Here is an 18,161-nt window from a genome sequence, read left to right as displayed (position 1 = left end):
ACACTCCCCAAGAGCATCTCTGAAATGTAATTTGCCCCTTGGGCTGAAAGAGGTTCCCCACCCATTGCCTTGTCCTATTTTAAGGCTTCCAATGATGTGGCTGTGTTCTCAGGTGCAGGACTGCATGAGGGGAAGGTCAGTGTTGAACCCATTGCTGACAGAGTTGCAGCCTTAGTTATATAACCATGAATACAATGTTTGGTGTGGTGTAGTGGCTAAAGTGTTGGACTGGGAGTCGGGAGATCCGGGTTCTAGTCCCCACTGAGCCATGGAAACCCACTGGGTGACTTTGGGCCAGTCACAGACTCTCACCCCAACCTACCTCACAGGGTTGTTGTTGTGAGGATAAAATGAAGAGGAGGAGGATTACGTACGCCGCCTTGGGTTCATTGGAGGGGAAAAGGTGGGATATAAATGCAATAATAAATATATTTTAAAAAGTGAATCCATGATCACTGAAGTCACTGTGGCTCTCCCAGTATAAACAAGCCATTAAGACACCGACTTTTACCCAAGCAATCACATATCTGAGTGTATGGCAAATATAAATCAAATTTGATCGGTGAACTGGCCCAAGGTGTCATTATGATTGCAGAGTTTTGCTTGCTCTTCTGGTGTGTCTAATTTAAAAACAAAAACAAAAAACCCACCCCTTGTTTACTATATGGTTGTATTGAAGATGTTCCATCTTGATCATGTAAATCAATACACTATTGTATCAAAAAGCTGGAGGTGAACAGAATTTAAACATTAATTGGCAGAAGTTCTAAAACAGCCTCTCCCAACCTGGTGCCTGCTACACTACAACTCCCATGTTAGCAGGGGTTGATGGGAGTTGTAGTCTAACACAACTGGTATGCACCAAGTTGGGGAAGACTGTTTGAAAAGCTACCTTTGTCAATGAGGACTAGAAACAAATGTTAGTAAGGCACATGCTACAACCATGGCACAGGAAAGCAAAGCTGAATTACAGTTTTTTTTGTCAAATGTACGAACTATCAACTATTTATGGCATACTAACCACTAGAAGAAATGACGACTGTGATCTATTTGAGCAACCACAGTAATGCTGGCTGTTTAAAACAAACACCCACACTTATCATGATTATCCTTCCCATGGATTCATCAAAAAATAGACACAGGCAGAAAAGGCAAGGCTGTATTTTCTATATTTCCATATTAATGTTAGTGACAGCTCTGATTCTTGCACATCTCTATTGGCACAAACAGAAATCTGTTTACTTGAGTGGGGGACATCTACAGATAGATGTGGAGTGGCTGAAGGTCAGGGCGATTGATGCAGAACACATTTTACAAACCAAACAGTTGTTCACTGCTGTCATATGCAGAAATCATAAGGCTGATGTGACGCTTATTCATGCTTCTGCCTCAAAGCACTCCCCTTAACTTGGCAGGAATAAGTAAGAACCTTTTGATTATAATATTTCCATTATACCAAATGGTTCTATTTTAGATGATGGGCAGGTACAGAAAGCCAGTGGGAGACAAGCATGATAAATATGGTCAAAGAAAAAGTTAAAAAGTCAAACCGCTCTTATATTCATGTATATGAGCAAAGTTACAAAGAGCTGCCTGGGTGAGGGGGGGGGGAAATCCCTTTGAACAAGAAACACTTTCTTCTGCTACAGCAGAGGTAGGCAACCTATGACTCTCCAGATGTTGACGGACTGCAATTCCCATCACCACATGGAGGGCCACAACTTGTCTAACCCTGGGCCACAGTCTGTGATTCTTCACTTCCCAGTCCTGGAGACAATCTGAATGGCCTTGATCCATTCTGTGCGTTCTGCAGAGGTGGCTGCTTGCAGGAGAAAGTGGACCTCGTTCGCAGTAATGATTTCAAACAGGTTCCCCTCGACTTCATTTTTCTTGCCTAATTGTGAGGGAGAAAAGACAGTGAATGAAAGATAAAGGATTGTGTCTCAAGTCATTTCATTCATAGTTATTATTACGGTCACAGAGCAGCAAAATCAATGCCAAAACATGCAAAGGATAGATAAAAAGTGACATAAACCCAAAATACAGCTTGGTGAGTTGCTTCTCTCAGAAGGATTGCAACGTTATTTTTCTAATTTGCATTGGGGTCATGAGAAACTTAGAGACCCTTTCAGCAATATGGGAGTGAATGAAAGATAAAGGATTGTTTCTGTGTTTCTGCCTCAAAAGAAATAATTCCTTCCATTTTTACATGAGAGTTACAAACACAGATGGAACTCTCCCTATTTCCACCTAAAAAATCCATCTAATCCATCCAATGAATTGTATCCAGCCTTAATCTAATTTAAGTTCAATTAATTTTATGGGATTTAGTATAAGCAGGACTTACATTGGATACAACCCCATAATCTACAGCAGCCTTCTGTAACCTGCCACTTTCCCCAGTGTTCATGGGGGGGATCATGTCTGAAGATACTTTAAGGAAGTTAAAAGAGTTGCAACAGAATTGTTGTTGTCCTTGATATACAAACAGAACTTGAAATAACACCCAAACTTTTAAAAAAGAGATCATAGTAGGATTCATGCATGCACACAAACAGCAACCCCTTCTAAACAATTCAATCCTATGCATGTTTACTTAGCAGTAAATCTCATTGGGTTGTATCCAGCAGAGCAGCCTTCCCTAAGCTGACACCCTTGAGAGGTGTTGGATTGCAACTTCCATAATTCCCAGCCAGCAAATTCTGGGAGTTGCAGTTCAGCACAGCTGGAGGCTGTCCGGTTGGGTGGCTTTGCACTAGCAGAAAACACTTCTGCTCATGAAGGCAGGGCACCCCATTTTTGCTGATTCCGCCATCTACTGCATGCCTCCGTGCCATATCCCCACAGAGCTCACCCACCCCTCAAGAGCAATGGGCATAGGAAGTTACAGTGTGTAAGGATAGTAGGCAAATTTCATGTGCCCTACCTTTCATGCGCACTACCTTTCTGCTAGTGCAATGCCACCGCTGGATACAATCCAGAGTTCAATGGGAGTTAGGCCTTAGCTAGACCTAAGGTTTATCTCGGGATCGTCCCGGGGTCATCCCTGTTCATGTAAATGGCACACAGGATATCTCGGGAGCAGGCAGGGACGACCCCGGGATGATCCCAGGAGAAACCTTAGGTCTAGCTAAGGCTTTAGTTTCAAGTAAGTCAAAGATCCACCCCGCACACTCAGGTCCTCTGGGAAGGATTTACTCCAGTCAGCCACAACTAGGCTGGCTACTGTTACCCAGAGGGCCTTTTCTTCTGCCGCCCCCAGACTGTGGAATGGCCTGCCGGAGGAGATTCATCAGCTTCAAGCTCTCTCTGAGGGCCTTGCTAGACCTACCTGATAATCTGTCCGGGAGTCGGGGCAACGGCGCGCTGCAACTAGCACGCGCCGTCGCCCTTTTCCACACGTAAGACGCGACGGGGCAAGGGGAAGCCCCGTTGTATCCACCATTTTGTTTCCCAGTTAAAGGGCCATGTGCGCAGGAGCGCACCGCCGGACAAGGTAAGTGATTTTTTTTAAAAAAATAAAGGGCCCCCCGCTCCCCCTGCCCCTGATTCCCCCCCACAATGCCTGATGCCCCCCTGCCCGCTTGCTCGCCCGTCCTCCCCCGTCCGCCAGGCCCATCCCTGTCCCCGATCTTCTCCCCCCCCCGCTTGCCAGGCCCGTGCCCACTCTTCTCCCCACGCCCCCCGTCCCTGATGCCCGTGCCCGTGCCCACTCTTCTCCCCGCCTCTCTCCTGCCGGGTTGGTCTTTCCCCCGGCCCCCATCTCCCCCCCATGATTTCCCCCCCCCGGCCCGATGTGCACAGCGGTCCTATGGAGCGCTGTGCCCAGTCCGTGGCTTCTCCCAGCTACTCGTAAGCGAGCAGTCGGGAAAAGCCATGGAAGTTGTTAGACTTTCCGCCGGGGCTGCGGAAAAACCGGGCCATAAGCAAATCCGCTTATCCCGGTTCAAGTGAAGTCTTAGCCTGGCCTGACCCCGGAATCCCCTGTGCATCATCTGGATACACAGGAGGGAGACCAGGCCTCACACTAAGGCCTCATCTAGCAACTACCAAGAGTTTAAGACAGTCGTAAAGACTAGTCTCTTCTGGCAGGCCTACCCAGATGAATTTTAAACCTAAGAATTTTAAGATACTGCGATTGTTATTTTAATATTGTATTGGTTTGATATGCTCTTTTAACTAATTCTTTGTATTATATTGTGTTTGGTTTTTTTCCCCTGCCTCGATCCAGAGGGAGAGGTGGGTAATAAATAAATAAATAAATAATTATTATTAATATTATCTATTTTCATCTCTCAAGAGATCGGGGTGAGTTGCAGGGTTCAGCGGCTTTCCCGTATCTATATTTTCTATCAAGTCAGAACTTGAATTATTTTGAAACGGGCATCTCTTCATATTAAATCTTTACCATCCAAGCAAAAAAAAACTTTTAAGTTGACAGAGAGAGAAAGAGAGATGCTAATTTGTGTTATGTGCTTTTAGCATTAGGGAGAGTGAGGCGGCTGCCTCAGGCAGTGAATGCTCAGAAGTGAAGGGGCAGTGACGGTAGTCTTCCAGGCCATTAACTGCCACATCTGTGCCTCCATTGGAGAATAGAGCTGGTGTCCCATGCAGCCTGCCCAGCACCCACGAAGCCGGCCTGCATCCCTCAGATGTGATGCAAGGTGCTCTCCCACTGGTCTGGCAGTATTGAAATAAGTTTCAACTGCCAGACCAGTCAGTTTATGTGGGTGGGTGGACACAATTTCCTTCACCTCAAGTGGCAAAATCTCTTGGGCAGGCCCTGTGTGATGGCTTGGTTATAATGGTACGGGGAGCCCCAGTTCTGATACCAAGAAAACAGTGAGTGTTGGACCATTTGCTTTCAAGCCTTGAATACACTACAAATACTTGCAGATAAATATATACTGAGTGCATGGGCTCTATGCACTCCTGCTTAGCGCTTACCATCTGGTGTGTCCTCCACTGCTGTCACCACACAACCCCTCAAGTGAATGGCTCCAAGCGGCTCTTCTCCCTGAAAGGAATTCCAAATAAAAACAATCTTCACCTTGGTGAAAAACTCGTTTTTGAATCTCTTTCAGCGTTGAGCCAGAGCTAGCGAAATGCACCTGATGTCGGCTGGGAGTGTGGGTGGACACAGATTGTGAGGAAAAAAGTGGAGAAAAGCTGATGGGTTTGGGGCTCTTTAATTTGAAAGAAAGGCAAGGAGAAGGAGGTTTGATCGAGAGTTATATAAATAATTATGAACTGTGTGGAGAAAGTGAGGAGAGATTTTCCCCCGCCCCTGACACATAGTATTAGAACTCAGTGTTATAAATGTATTGGCAGTAACAACATGACAGATGGAAGAAAAACTCTGTGAACAGAACAGGACACAACCGGAGCGGGGCAGGGGAACACTGAGTCCATTAAAGTACTGAAACTCACTGTCAAAACACTGTCTGAAATTGGTGCATTCTAAATACACACACTCTGCAACAGCCTTCCCCAACCTGGTGTCCTCAAGATGTGCCTTGACTACAACTGCCATCATCCCCAGCCCTGCCTGTGTCTCCTGCTGCTGCCTGTTCATGTGTATAATCTTGGAGCATGCGCAGCACACATGCACAGAAGGCAAGTCACTGTGCATCAAAGAAGAAGCCACTAGACGTGCATGATCCACCAATGGGATTGCTCCAGACAGACTGGATTTAATCTCAAGAAGTGCACAGTCACATAACAACCTTGGGTCTTCTCTGTATGTCAGGAAGTGATTGGGGGCAGCAATAGGGGAAGCTGTCTCCTGCCTGCCCAAAGCAATGGACCATACCTGGTCACTAGTCCAGATGGCATTAAAAAAAAAAAGATTAGGCAAAATCATAGAAGATAGGCTGGTAACTATTGGTCATAATTATAGCTAAATGGAACATCCATGGACCATGTTCAAAGACAGTGCACCTCCAATTTCCAGATGCAAGGATTGGGTAGTCATTAACTTCAAGTCCCATAGGCAAGCTTTCTAGAGGCATCTAGCTAGCCACTGTTGTAGACGGTGATCAATGGAGGCAAGTTCTCATGATCACGAATGTTTTGGGGATGGAGAATGAAAATATCCCTTTTTGAGTATCTGGGAAAACCAGACCAGTTGGAATTTTGATTTTATCTAGATTTCAGAACACAAATATTTCCTCAGTTGGACACAAACAATATTTTTGAAGAACGTAAAGTTCATATGACAAAAAAATATAATTTCCCCGGGGCTGCGGAAAAACCGGGCCATAAGCGAGAATCCGGTTAAGGGAGGTCTTAGCCCGGCCTGACCGCGGAATCCCCTGTGCGTCATCTGGATGCACAGGAGGGAGACCGGGCCTCACACCGCGCTAACGCCTCATCTAGCAACGTCCTAAGTCTTAAAGACGCTTCTTTTAAAGTAGTTAGGTGCCAAGAATGAAACACAGTAACACGAACAACCATGTCATTCACGTGTTCTTTGGAAGGTGGTTTCATTCTAAATGACCCTCAGAACATCCCCCACCAAAACGGCTCGCAGGTGAACTTACCCCGGCAGGGTCGTAGTAGTGCATATAGGCAGGGTCCTCTCTCAGCACAAACTTCCGTACTTTCCAGTTTTTCCTCCGGTGCCCCTAAATAAATTATTATTATTATTGTTTATTTATTTATTTATTTATATCCTGCCTTTTTCCCAGTACTGGGACTCAAGGCGGTTTACAAGATTTAAAAACGTACGATTAAAACATATAAATATAAATAACAAAAGTTAAAATAGAATTAAACCTACAGTAAAATTAAAAACATGTAAAAAATTTTTTTTAAAATTGTAACAGGTTAAAAGGGGCAGGGGGGATCCAATACATTAACACAGGTCCAGTATAGTTCCAAAAGCCTGCTGAAACAAAAAAGTTTTCGCCTGCCTCCGAAACTGTAGCACAGAGGGAGCCAGCCTAAATCGAATGAATGACTTGAATGTTCTGCTTTAGAGGAATGAATACAAGAATACAACTGAGCTATACTCAGTTGTATTTACAGGTGAGTAAGTCTGTCGTTTTGTCTCCATCCCAGTAGATTCAATAGCAACATTTCCATTCGTTTTTCTGAAACCAGACTGTACTCTTGGACTGCATTTGCTGCCCTGACACAGTCAAGGCCGCACTAATTCACTTTTATTTATTGGAGAGATTTATATGACGCCTTCAATAAACTTCTCAGTGTGGCTGCAAGTGACCTCTGTAAGCCATTGCCCATAGATATGTATTTTTAAATTGTTCGGGATTCATTCTTGAAAAAGAAAGGGGGAACCCTCATGATCGTCTAGACAATATTTTATTCATCCTCAAACAAATTATAATAAAACATTTCTTATAACAAAATATTCTCTAAGCTGTGCACTTTCTAAAAGTATCCCAGAATTGCTCCTGCTACAGCACACCTCTTTTTATGGCCCCCTTCTTGCTGTCATGTTTATGTCTGAATAAACCTCTTCAAATTATTAAAAGGTAGAAGAAATAAATTTAAAGCTATTTGAAAGGACACTTCTCAAGCACATCTCAATGTAAAATTTCTAGATTCTAGAACCATGCAGGAAATGGTCTTGTAGAAATTGTCTACTATGCCACTTACACCCCTGAAGGCACTGACCAGGGCGATGTCTATATGCACTCAAAGCCCCATGGTGGCTGCAAATCTGTGCTCCGCCAGTTATATGACACAGTCCCAGATTCACAGCTACCGCCGGGGGGGGGGGGGGGTCCATGAAAAGGAAAGGAAAGGAACCTCTCGTGCAAAGCACTTGAGTCATTACTGACTCCTAGAGGGACGCCTGTTTTCGCTGACGTTTTCTTGGCAGACTTTGTAGCGGGGTGGTTTGCCATGGCCTTCCCCAGTCACAGTTACCTTTCCCCCAGCTAGCTGGGTACTCATTTTACCGACCTCGGAAGGATGGGAGGCTGAGTCGACCTGAGCCGGCTGCCTGAGAACCAGCTTCCGCTGGGATCGAACTCAGGCCATGGGGAGAGTTTCGGCTGCAGTAACTGCTGCTTACCACTCATCGAGGAGTTACCCTGACCTTTTCGGTGGGAGCAAGGTCACCCCAGCTCTTCCACCATTTGATCTCGCTCCATGGCCGATCCACGAGGGTGGTCCTAGTGGAAGGCGAATGGCGATTGGTCGCTGGAAGCCAGGAAGAGGGCAGGGGTCAGCGACAGTACATAGATGACTGCTGTGCTCCCTCCTTGGTGTGGGGATTACCCAACGCCACCCTGGGTAAGTGAAACCACAGGGTTTAGGAGGAATGCAGCACCAACTCGGCATCGTGAAGATAGCTCCCAAGCCTAGTGTCAGCACCTGGCATAGTGGGACATTTGCTGGAGGCCTACCTTCCCTGGCAAGGTCCAGCAGCAGCGGCCACCTTCACAAAGACACATGCAGACAGGTAGTCCTACTCAGCGGCAATGAGTGCTTGCCAAGCTCCCAGCCCATTACAGCTCTTATTTATTTATTTTATTTATTTATTTATTACATTTTTATACCGCCCAATAGCCGAAGCTCTCTGGGCGGTTCACAAAAATTGAAAAATTGAAAAACAGCTCTGGCACTGTTCGGACGGGTTGGGGGAAGGTGGCAGCTGCTCCACCTCTTTCCCTCACACTTGTGGGCTTCCCCGGGGGCAGTGGGTGCTCAGCTGCCAGCCCATTAAAATACTGCTGGAGGGAGAAGGCCCACAGGAACTGTCGGGGAGTGGGCAGGTTGGTACCGATGTGCACTGAGAACAGCCTGCCCAGCCACACTCACCCCCCAAAAAACTGGACCTGGGCCTGGTGCTATCATCCATTCACCTCCAATGTCACATCTAGCTTGGACATGGGTTTAAGTCCGGGTCTGATGAAGCTAGCAATTTTATTTGTGTAGCCTACAGTTGCCATAAGCTCTTCAGTGTCATCGTTTGAGAGTGCCTTTGCAAATAATTTTGTGGGGGAAATTTGAAGTCAGGATTATATTTTATAAACCAAATTGTATTCTGCGTTTATTAAGAGTTGTGGTATCTAAAATCACGCCACAAAAATATGCAGCAATTGCTCAACTTGCCTGAACCTATTGCCCCAGAATTGATGGTCAAAATTCTACCGGAAGTTTAGCATGTATCCCTTCTTTTGAGCATTGTCACTCTTTAATGGCATGATAGTATGGAATGAGGCAAGTGGCAATCTCAGTGAGTCACATACTTGTCGACACATCACATGCCCTGTACGTGATGCCAGTGTTGTAATTCTGTTGAAATCTTGCAGTACCAGATCTATTGACACACAACTACCCAATGTCTGAAGGCTGTCATACTTCACCCATCCACAATAGAAGATACGCCTTAATTCACTGCACAGAAGCATATAACCTTTCGACATCCCTGCCCTGTTTAGAGATGTAAAATATCTGGAGATTTGGAGGCCACTGAAAAAAAAAATCCTGGGGGGGTGGGTCCATCCAGAAAAAAAAAGGAAATGTTGGAAGGAAAGGAAAAATAAGCAATATTTATTTTTTCAATGCTCTTTTAGATGCAAAGTCACTTTGTTGCTCTAAGACAGCCTTCTCCAACCTGGTGCCCTCCAGATATTTTGAAATTCAGCTCACATTAGCCTCAGGCAAATGGCCAGTTGGCAACCAACAGGGGTATATGTACTGACCTGTTTCAGTAGGCACCCCTGTTTGACCACTGTGCCTCTGAACTCTTCCTTGAAGACTCCATCATCATCACTGGAATTTCCTTCACAGAAGAATCCACTGTCTGCCTGTGTTAAGGCATGGAAGAAGCCATGTTATCAAATGCCTTCTGAAAGAATTCAGCTGGTTATTCTAGATATGGAGGCTTTTTTTTTCCTTAGCCCCTGCGATGTGATGGTGGTGGTGGAGAGATTTAGGAGAGAAAGCAGTTGAGTGGAAAGGTTTAACCATGGTCTCAATATGTATTGGGGCCCTGCACACTAAAGTAAACCCAAAAGTTAGGATCACCAACACAAGGAGCATTTAACGTAGCATGTAGTTTAGCTCTTTGACCAACCATCTGTTTGGTGTAGAGGAGGGATAAGTAACTGGCAGCCTTTGAGCTCCATCTACCTCCCCCCATCCTTGCATAAACTCATGGCCCACATTATTACACCTCTGAGCCACTTCTATCCACTTGGATTGGAGACACAGACAAAGAACCTCCTCTCCTAATGCACCGGGGCTGCTTTTTCCTTCCTGGCAAAGAACGCATTTTCAGTGTGAGCCAGAACCACACAAGCAGTGACGGAGTTCTTGTCTTGTTATGCTGCTGCTTCTTGTACGCCAGGACAGAGGAAATGGGAGTAAGCAGCAGAAATGCACTGTGTGCGAAGGGAAGGGCTCCGTCCAACCTTCTGTTGCTCTTTGCATTGGAGGAGAAGATCGTTGCCTGTACCTTCCTAATATGAAGGAGAAAGCTACAGTGCATAGCCACAAACTATGCACTTTTAGAAGAAGAAGAAGAAGAAGAAGAAGAAGAAGAAGAAGAAGAAGAAGAAGAAGAAGAAGCCGCCGCCGCCAGCCAGAATTGTAGAATGTCTGAACAGGTTTATATATGACTTGGGATTTTGTCAGGAACGTTCTCACATACAAAGCTTAGATAGCGTTTCCATGAGTACTTGGGAGTGTAGCTCTGGGTCCTCAAGTGGTGCCCATGAACACTTCTCTTGGCATCCACCAGGCTCCCTGTCACTCCAGATTTGTATTTTATTTCTTAAGTTGTTTTAAAATTAATTCCGTTTTTAACCTGAAGGGTGGCATGCATGCTGCACAGCAAAGTGTTACCCACCAGCACCATTTTTATTGGGGCTCAAAAAAGTGTTTGGAACCCAGACCCCACCTTTACTTTATATTTAGGTTCTTGGGCAAGTCATTTTTCTTTTAATCTCACTGGTTTGGCTTCTGAGAAATGAGTGTCTTGTGACTGGCCATGCCTACCATGGCAGCAATTTTATGAATGGGCAAGCCTTCCTCACCCACCCACCCCCCACAGCCATTTCATAAGAGCACCCATGACAGTTGCTCCACATTTCAAATGTACCTACTGACTCAAATGTACCCACTGATCCCTATTCTAGCTAATGCATGCAGAACAACAGGAAGCACAACTTCAGGGCCAAATCAGACATGCCTGTGTTTACTAAAGTTGTGCTTGTGATGTTTCACTGTCTTCATGCCTTATATCTGTATTGTAAATGTTGTTTGGACTTCATATGGTAAGGATGGTAAGTGGCTAATTCTGTTGGGAGGGGGAGGGGATGCTGATTGGCTGTTGGATTCAAGTGTGTGAAGGGGGATAGCTGTTGGCAGTCAGCAGTTGAAGAGATTTGGCATTGAGAGAATTAGGTTTTGCTGAAGGGAATAGAGAGTGTAGGGTCTGTGTTTTATAATTTTGAGAATAAGAGGGATGAGAGGAGTTAGATTTGAGTTGGAGGGGAGGGGAGGCAAGGAAAACCTGATATATTTAACGTAACAAACTAAGTACTGAACCAAATGAAACCACAAAGCCTGATCAAATGCATAAACTTATTTCTTATTAAATAAATGTTATTCTGTTTCACTCTGGAGTGGATTCTTTAAGTACCTGAGGTAAGGTACAGAGTTATATGGTGGCAGCGGTGAAATAAAAAGATGAAGTAAAAGGTACACAGAGTGCCAAGCTGGTTGCTGTGGCACCACAAAGGGGTCATAGAACCACAGAACCGTGGGACAGAAATATACTGACTGTGCCCATGGTTGGGATCCTTTATAGAGAAAGGTAAAAAGGGGGCCCAAGGCCTGCGGCCATGGCAGTGCTCACTGACTTGGCCATAAAGCGTGGGGAGAGAGGGTCCCACTTTTGTCACTAGATGTAGCACACAGGGCACGGGAATAAAACCCATCCTCTTGTGTCAAACACGCAAACAGATGCACCAAGGTCTGGATTTGTAGACAGCATTTTCCAGATGGCCTGTGTAAGGGGGGTGGACTCATAAACGTGGTTAACTATTTAGGGCCAAAAAGAAATACGTTTAAAAGCCCAGATTGTAAGCAGAATACATTTACAGATGGACACAATACATTTTCCTATGAAATGACTACTAATTGGGACCAGCGCTGCGTTGTAGTGACTCAATAGCCGCTACCTTTCCTAGGCAACACTCACACACATATACACAGAGGTAAAACACACACACACACACACAAAAACAGCAGCAGCAGCATGGATGACATTGCACTTGGTCAGAATTCAGTCCTGCAGACAGTCAGAACATCATACTCTCCCGCTGATGTTCTAGTGACCCTGCAAAGAGGCCCCGTGCCTCAGCACTTACGAAGTAATAATAGGCATCCTCGTGGTCAAGGAAGGAATTTTCTGACAGGCCTTCAGCTGCATTCTTGGATATATCCCCAGCGGCCTGAAAATAGCCTTCATTCAACAGGGCAGATGCCATCATTAGGCCCTCGTGGCGATTTCGGATCGAACTGTTTGACAACAGCCAATCAATCACACAACTACCTGATTGCAAGGAAATAAACCAAGGTGTGTCAGCACAGAAGCACAAAAGGAAGCACTACGGACTGCCAGTCACTAAGCAAGTGCTTTATAGCGGTATTGAAATGCACTAATAACTGTTGGGGCACATTACACATTCCATATGCCACTTTCATAGTGTTATTTCCTAACTTTTATTCCACATTATCCAAAATACTGTAACAAAAGTCATTGGCCTCAGCTAGAACTACGGCTCTAGCGCGATGGAGGGGTGAAGATCTCGCGATATTTTTATCGCGAGATCCCCCCTCTGTTTACACGCGGCATGCGATGACCTCAGAAGGAGAGGACATTGTGCCCGCCATTTTCTTTTTTTAAAGAAAACAGTAGATGCGCATGAGCACTCGTGTGCTCAAAGGTAGGGTTGTTGCTTTTTTAAAAAAGTTCCCCACTCCCCCCCCCCCCCAGCCCACCCCTGATGGGTGTAGAACTCTTGAGGAGCTCTGTGGCCCATGCATGGCTCCCAGCTCCTCGCGAGTAACCGTGAGATGCCTGGCCACATGTTCCACAGTCTCGGGATCAGCCTGGGACTGCAGAAAAACCAGGCTCAAAGGATAGGGCGAGATCCCAGGGCAAGGGAGGGATCGTCCCTCCCTGATCCCAGGATCCTCTGTGCATCATGTGAACGCTCAAGAATGACCCCGGGGATCGCCCCGGGATTTCACCCCGTCTAGCTATGGCCATTGTGTGTCCTATGAGGTATAAATGCACAAGAGAAATATGGCGTTACCATGATGGGTTCGCAATGATTTCTACACTTCTGCCTTATAGCAGTACTAAAGTTTTGTTTTATTATGATTTTATTAGAATGTAAGCCTATGCGGCAGGGTCTTGCTATTTACTGTTTTACTCTGTACAGCACCATGTACATTGATGGTGCTATATAAATAAATAAGAATAAATAATAATAATAATAAAGTGCACTGATAACTGTTGGGGCACAATCCGCATTCCATATACCGCTTTCATGGTGTTATATCCTGCTTTTTATTCCATATTCGTAATGATTTGTCACAAGGTGTAGATCTGGCCATGGTCAAGTCCCACAAACATCTGACTGCTTCTCTGAATGAGAATCACATTGTGACTCCATTTTCTAGTGTCTGTTTTACTCCGATGAGTGTTGTTTTTTTTTAAATGGGAAAGTAAGAGCTCTCTACCTGTAAAGCAGTGATTGAAAATTTTCTTGTCTTTTTCAAGCTTCATTTCTCGTATCCCTTTGTCTGGGTCTTTCATTGAGAGATACAAAGCACTGTGAAGAAAAAAAGAATGGGGAATAATTAGGAAAGGAATGTTGAGTTGGAATATAATTATTAGCCAGGCTTCTTGGTCCTCTGCCCTAAACCACTACATGAGGCTCTTAAGGACCTACTTTCCTTCTGAAAATGCATCAAAACAATGGCCGTCTAATGTGCTTAAAGGCCTACTGATCATAGTGCCGGATATCACAGCCATGTGTTCTGCAGATAGTTTATATACAGAAGAATGAACCAGCAACCATGCAACATGTAAGGACAACACGGTACAATTGGTGCAGCACATGTTTTGTATGTAGTATTAAATTATTATTATTATTAATTTATTTATATAGCGCCATCAATGTACATGGTGCTGTACAGAGTAAAACAATAAAATAGCAAAACCCTGCCGCATAGGCTTACATTCTAATAAAATCATAATAAAACAATAAGAAGGAGAAGAGAATGCACCAAACAGGCACAGGGTAGAGTAAAACTAACAGTATAAAAGTCAGAACAAAATCACGTTTTAAAAGCTTTAGGAAAAAGAAAAGTTTTTAGCTGAGCTTTAAAAGCTGCGATTGAACTTGTAGTTCTCAAATGTTCTGGAAGAGCGTTCCAGGCATAAGGGGCAGCGGAAGAAAATGGACGAAGCCGAGCAAGGGAAGTAGAGATCCTTGGGCAAGTGAGAAACATGGCATTAGAGGAGCGAAGAGCACGAGTGGGGCAATAGTGTGAGATGAGAGAGGAAAGATAGGAAGGAGCTAGACAGTGAAAAGCTTTGTAGGTCAACAGGAGAAGTTTATATTGGATTCTGAAGTGAATTGGAAGCCAATGAAGAGATTTCAGAAGTGGAGTAACATGGTCAGAGCGGCGAGCCAAGAAGATGATCTTAGTCATTGCTAGTTAATAAATATTAGGTAGTTGGTCAGGGAATATACTCCATCTAATATTTTGGGGAACTGCTTCCAAGCAGAGTAAGAAGGTACCGCATTCTCGTTACTGGGATTTTCGCGGGTCACTCTCACGATGATGTCTGCCTCCCATACGTCTCCCGCCCCTCCTGGCCTTCTTCACATGACAAAAAACACCCCAGTAAGTCCGACTCATTTTTAAAGACGGAAGTTGACATTATCTCCTGCTGTGTGCCGGAGAAGCAGTGGGATCAAAACAGCCTGCTGAATGGGCCACGAGTACTTTGTTCACTTCGTCTTCCAAAAGAGGAAGTAATGAGGGACAAACACGTTGGCAGAGAAGCAACAGTAAGCAAACACAATTTTTCCCCTGTGTGATGACGCTCTAGATCTACTGCTTTATAGTGGTATTGTAGTACACTGACAATTGTTGGGGCACAATCCATATTCCATCTACTGTTTTCATAGTGTTATTTCCTGCTTTTTATTCCACATTCATAATGATTTGACACAAGGTGGGAATCTAAACTGATGTTATTCTAATGTTTTGAATGGGTTACTGTGACACACAGCGTCACGTGACCCTGTATCTCTAACGTTGTAAATGAGTTGTACTTACTGGTTCTATTTTGTTGTCCCCTTTCTGTTGCTTAGTTGTAGCACTGCCACTGATCCATGTGCCTCCTTCTACCGGTAATTTTCCTCTTCCTCTTCTCTGAGAGTAGCAGAGCTGCTGGGTTTGCTCCGCCCACTTCCTATTCTCCTTCCTTCACCCCGTTTGCTATTTTATCTGCTACAGCAGTTGGATCTTTATCACACCAGCGTTATACTGTGCAATCACTGACAATTGCATGCAAAGGACTCAGAAGTTTTCCACCTTAGAATCTGCTTTTATTGTGAAGTACTCCCAGGCATCCTGCCTTAATTGTGCTCCTTTTGCAAAAGATTCACCCTAATTCCGAGCCGCTGCTGTGGGCGCAGGAGCAGGATTTTAAACAAATGCTTACATCTGCGTAAGCTTTAAAGATAAAGACACCAAAATTGGCACAGTAATTGATATTAGGGAGAGCTTTAAGCATACCAAATTTGAATTGAATTGGGTCATCCGTTGATTTTTTATGATTTTTTTTAACATTTCCCCCCTCTTTGCAAAGGAGCTGAGGAGCACTCAAATCGCTTTCTGGTAAGCAAAGGATCGCTGTAGCTCCGTGCAGGAAAATTAACACGGGTCTCTGCTACCAGTCCAAAACTCTAACCAGCGGGGCTTCAATGGTGTGTTTGAAATAATCTCAACAGCTGGGGCTGCCAAAAACAGGCCTCCCCTTCTGCGCTGCTAAAACGTTTCAGTTTGGTCACCCATCCAAACCCTGACCTTCTTAGCTTCAGCAAAGTGGCTGGCTCCTATGCATTCAGGCTATTTCCTGGGACTTGTGTTAAGACGTTTTGGGAGGGAGTTTGTGTGTGCTTATGACTATTGCCCTGGACTGCTGGCTAGGAACGAGGCAGGCAGTGGGCGGAGCAAACCCAGCAGCTCTGCTTACTCTCAGAAAAGAGAAAGAACGGAAAGGATTGAACAGTGTGACCTGAAGTACCATTGCAGCTAAACGTAAGTAACGCTAGTGTGCCCCGTGATACAGAGAACCACATTAGAAACGGACACTAGCAACGTCATAAGACTAGTGTAGATCCGGCCAAGGTGTTGATCTGGCCTCGGTAGAGGGCAGCACCTTAAATCTGACTTACATAGTCAAATCTGGATGGTAAGTTGGTGGTTCAAAAAGAAGGGCACATAGTTCAATGTGTTGTGAAATGGCTCAGGGTTTGCATCACCGCACACGCGGCCTGCTATTCAAACCATATTTTAGACTGCATAATTGAAGCCTGGGCAAGCACCCGACACGCTTGACAACTATTTTTATTTCTATAACTGATACCTGGCCTTGCCTTCTAAAATGAAGTGGAGGAGCCAGGAAAGAAAATCTGTTCAACGTAGTCAAACATAGTTTCTGCATTTTTTTCATTCAGTATGATTAAAAAGAAATTGCTTTCAAAAACCATTTCAAAGGAGAATAAAATTTTGTGGAATTTCTCATGTGTGTGGTGCAGGGTTCTTGTGCTTAGTTATGAGGGCTGCGTGTGAGGGCCCTTTATTTCATTGTACAATCATATCTCTGGCAGTCTGCTGCCTCCCCAGTTTCCAGTCCTTTGGTTAAAGCCCAGAGGAAGACACATGAGATAACTCTTCCCACGAGGCTTTTTCAGATCGGGAAACGCAGGCTGGCTGGCAGCTTCCGAGTGATGGAGAAATGTGTAAAAGAAAGAAAGGAAAACCAGATAGCATTGTTGACCACCTTCCCTCCGATTCAAATTTCCATCTTCCAAAGCTGTTTTTAATAAAGGAAAACAATAACAGAATAAAACAGCATCAGGGCTATTTTACACGTGCCATGTGTAATTACTCCTACATCTCTTCCCTGTTCAGTATTATTCTCTAGAGGTCCATTTTGGGGTGTTCAGGAGCACGCTTAACTACAGGATAGATTTGGGCACATCAATTCTCTACTCCTTTCTGTAATTCACTAAAGTGAACTTTTTAACAAACCTCAGATTGATGGATGAAGGAAGCTTGAGAGACTTCCTGGTAGATTTCCGGGAAAATCTTTGACCTCCCAAAATGCAGTTAATGGCCTTCTTGATGTCTTTCACCCAGGCGTCTCTCTCTTCAAGATGAGATGCTTGGAAGAAGTGATCTTGTTGTTTGGAAGTTGTGAGTTTGATGACAAACTAAAATAGTAACAGATTTCACAATGGTTAACATTAATTTCTCACCTGACTATTTTTATGTTACATTCTCCTTCACTGCTGATAATGTAATCGCACAATGATGTAACCATGCTATCTTTCCTTAATTATTAGTAATTTTCTTAAATAAAGTATTTAATGATTTTCAAAGTACGTTTTAGACTGTGGTGATATTTACCTGTTTGGACTTTGCCTGCTTACTCACCAGGGTGTCTAGAACCCAATTGGTATAGATTTTAAAGTTAAACAGGATCAAATTAACATTAATAATCAACTAAAAGCACAATCTTATACATGTCTGCTCAGAAATAAGTTAGGGTGACCATATGAAAAAGAGGACAGGGCTCCTGTATCTTTAACATTTGTATAGAAAAGGGCATTTCAGCAGGTGTCATTTGTCTGCATGCAGCACCTGGTGAAAGTCCCTCTTCATCACAACAGTTAAAGCTGCAGGAACCCTGCTCTGTTGACCAGATTCATCAGGGGCCCTTCCACACGTCGTCCCCAGAGTGCATCTATTCGACCCCAGTGCACTCTGAGGACGATCGTGAAACTTGCCTGTAAAAGAAACGACGAAAAGACGTCCTCCGTGCCCGCGCCGCCACTACCCAGCTTCCTGCTTCCCTCCCTGGACGG

General features: G+C 44.5%; 1 protein-coding gene across 1 annotated transcript in view; it reads right to left on the bottom strand.

The window, feature by feature from the left end:
- Positions 1-1,145: 1,145 nt before the first annotated feature.
- PLEK (pleckstrin) overlaps positions 1,146-18,161 on the bottom strand; it is a 35,391-nt gene continuing 18,375 nt past the window's right edge. Inside the window, exons 3-9 of the mRNA XM_063118532.1 lie at positions 17,326-17,507; positions 13,732-13,823; positions 12,351-12,535; positions 9,678-9,782; positions 6,543-6,626; positions 4,948-5,017; positions 1,146-1,894 (exon numbers count right to left, since the gene is read on the bottom strand). Coding sequence (XP_062974602.1) covers positions 1,755-1,894; positions 4,948-5,017; positions 6,543-6,626; positions 9,678-9,782; positions 12,351-12,535; positions 13,732-13,823; positions 17,326-17,507 — 858 coding nt within the window. The 3' untranslated portion in view covers positions 1,146-1,754. The remainder of the gene's footprint in view (positions 1,895-4,947; positions 5,018-6,542; positions 6,627-9,677; positions 9,783-12,350; positions 12,536-13,731; positions 13,824-17,325; positions 17,508-18,161) is intronic.

The sequence above is a fragment of the Elgaria multicarinata genome, chromosome 2, assembly GCF_023053635.1.
Source record: "Elgaria multicarinata webbii isolate HBS135686 ecotype San Diego chromosome 2, rElgMul1.1.pri, whole genome shotgun sequence".
NCBI classification, from domain to species: Eukaryota; Metazoa; Chordata; class Lepidosauria; order Squamata; family Anguidae; genus Elgaria; species Elgaria multicarinata.
The sequence above is the reverse complement of the archived record's forward strand: the minus strand, read 5'-3'. Positions and strand labels throughout refer to the sequence as shown.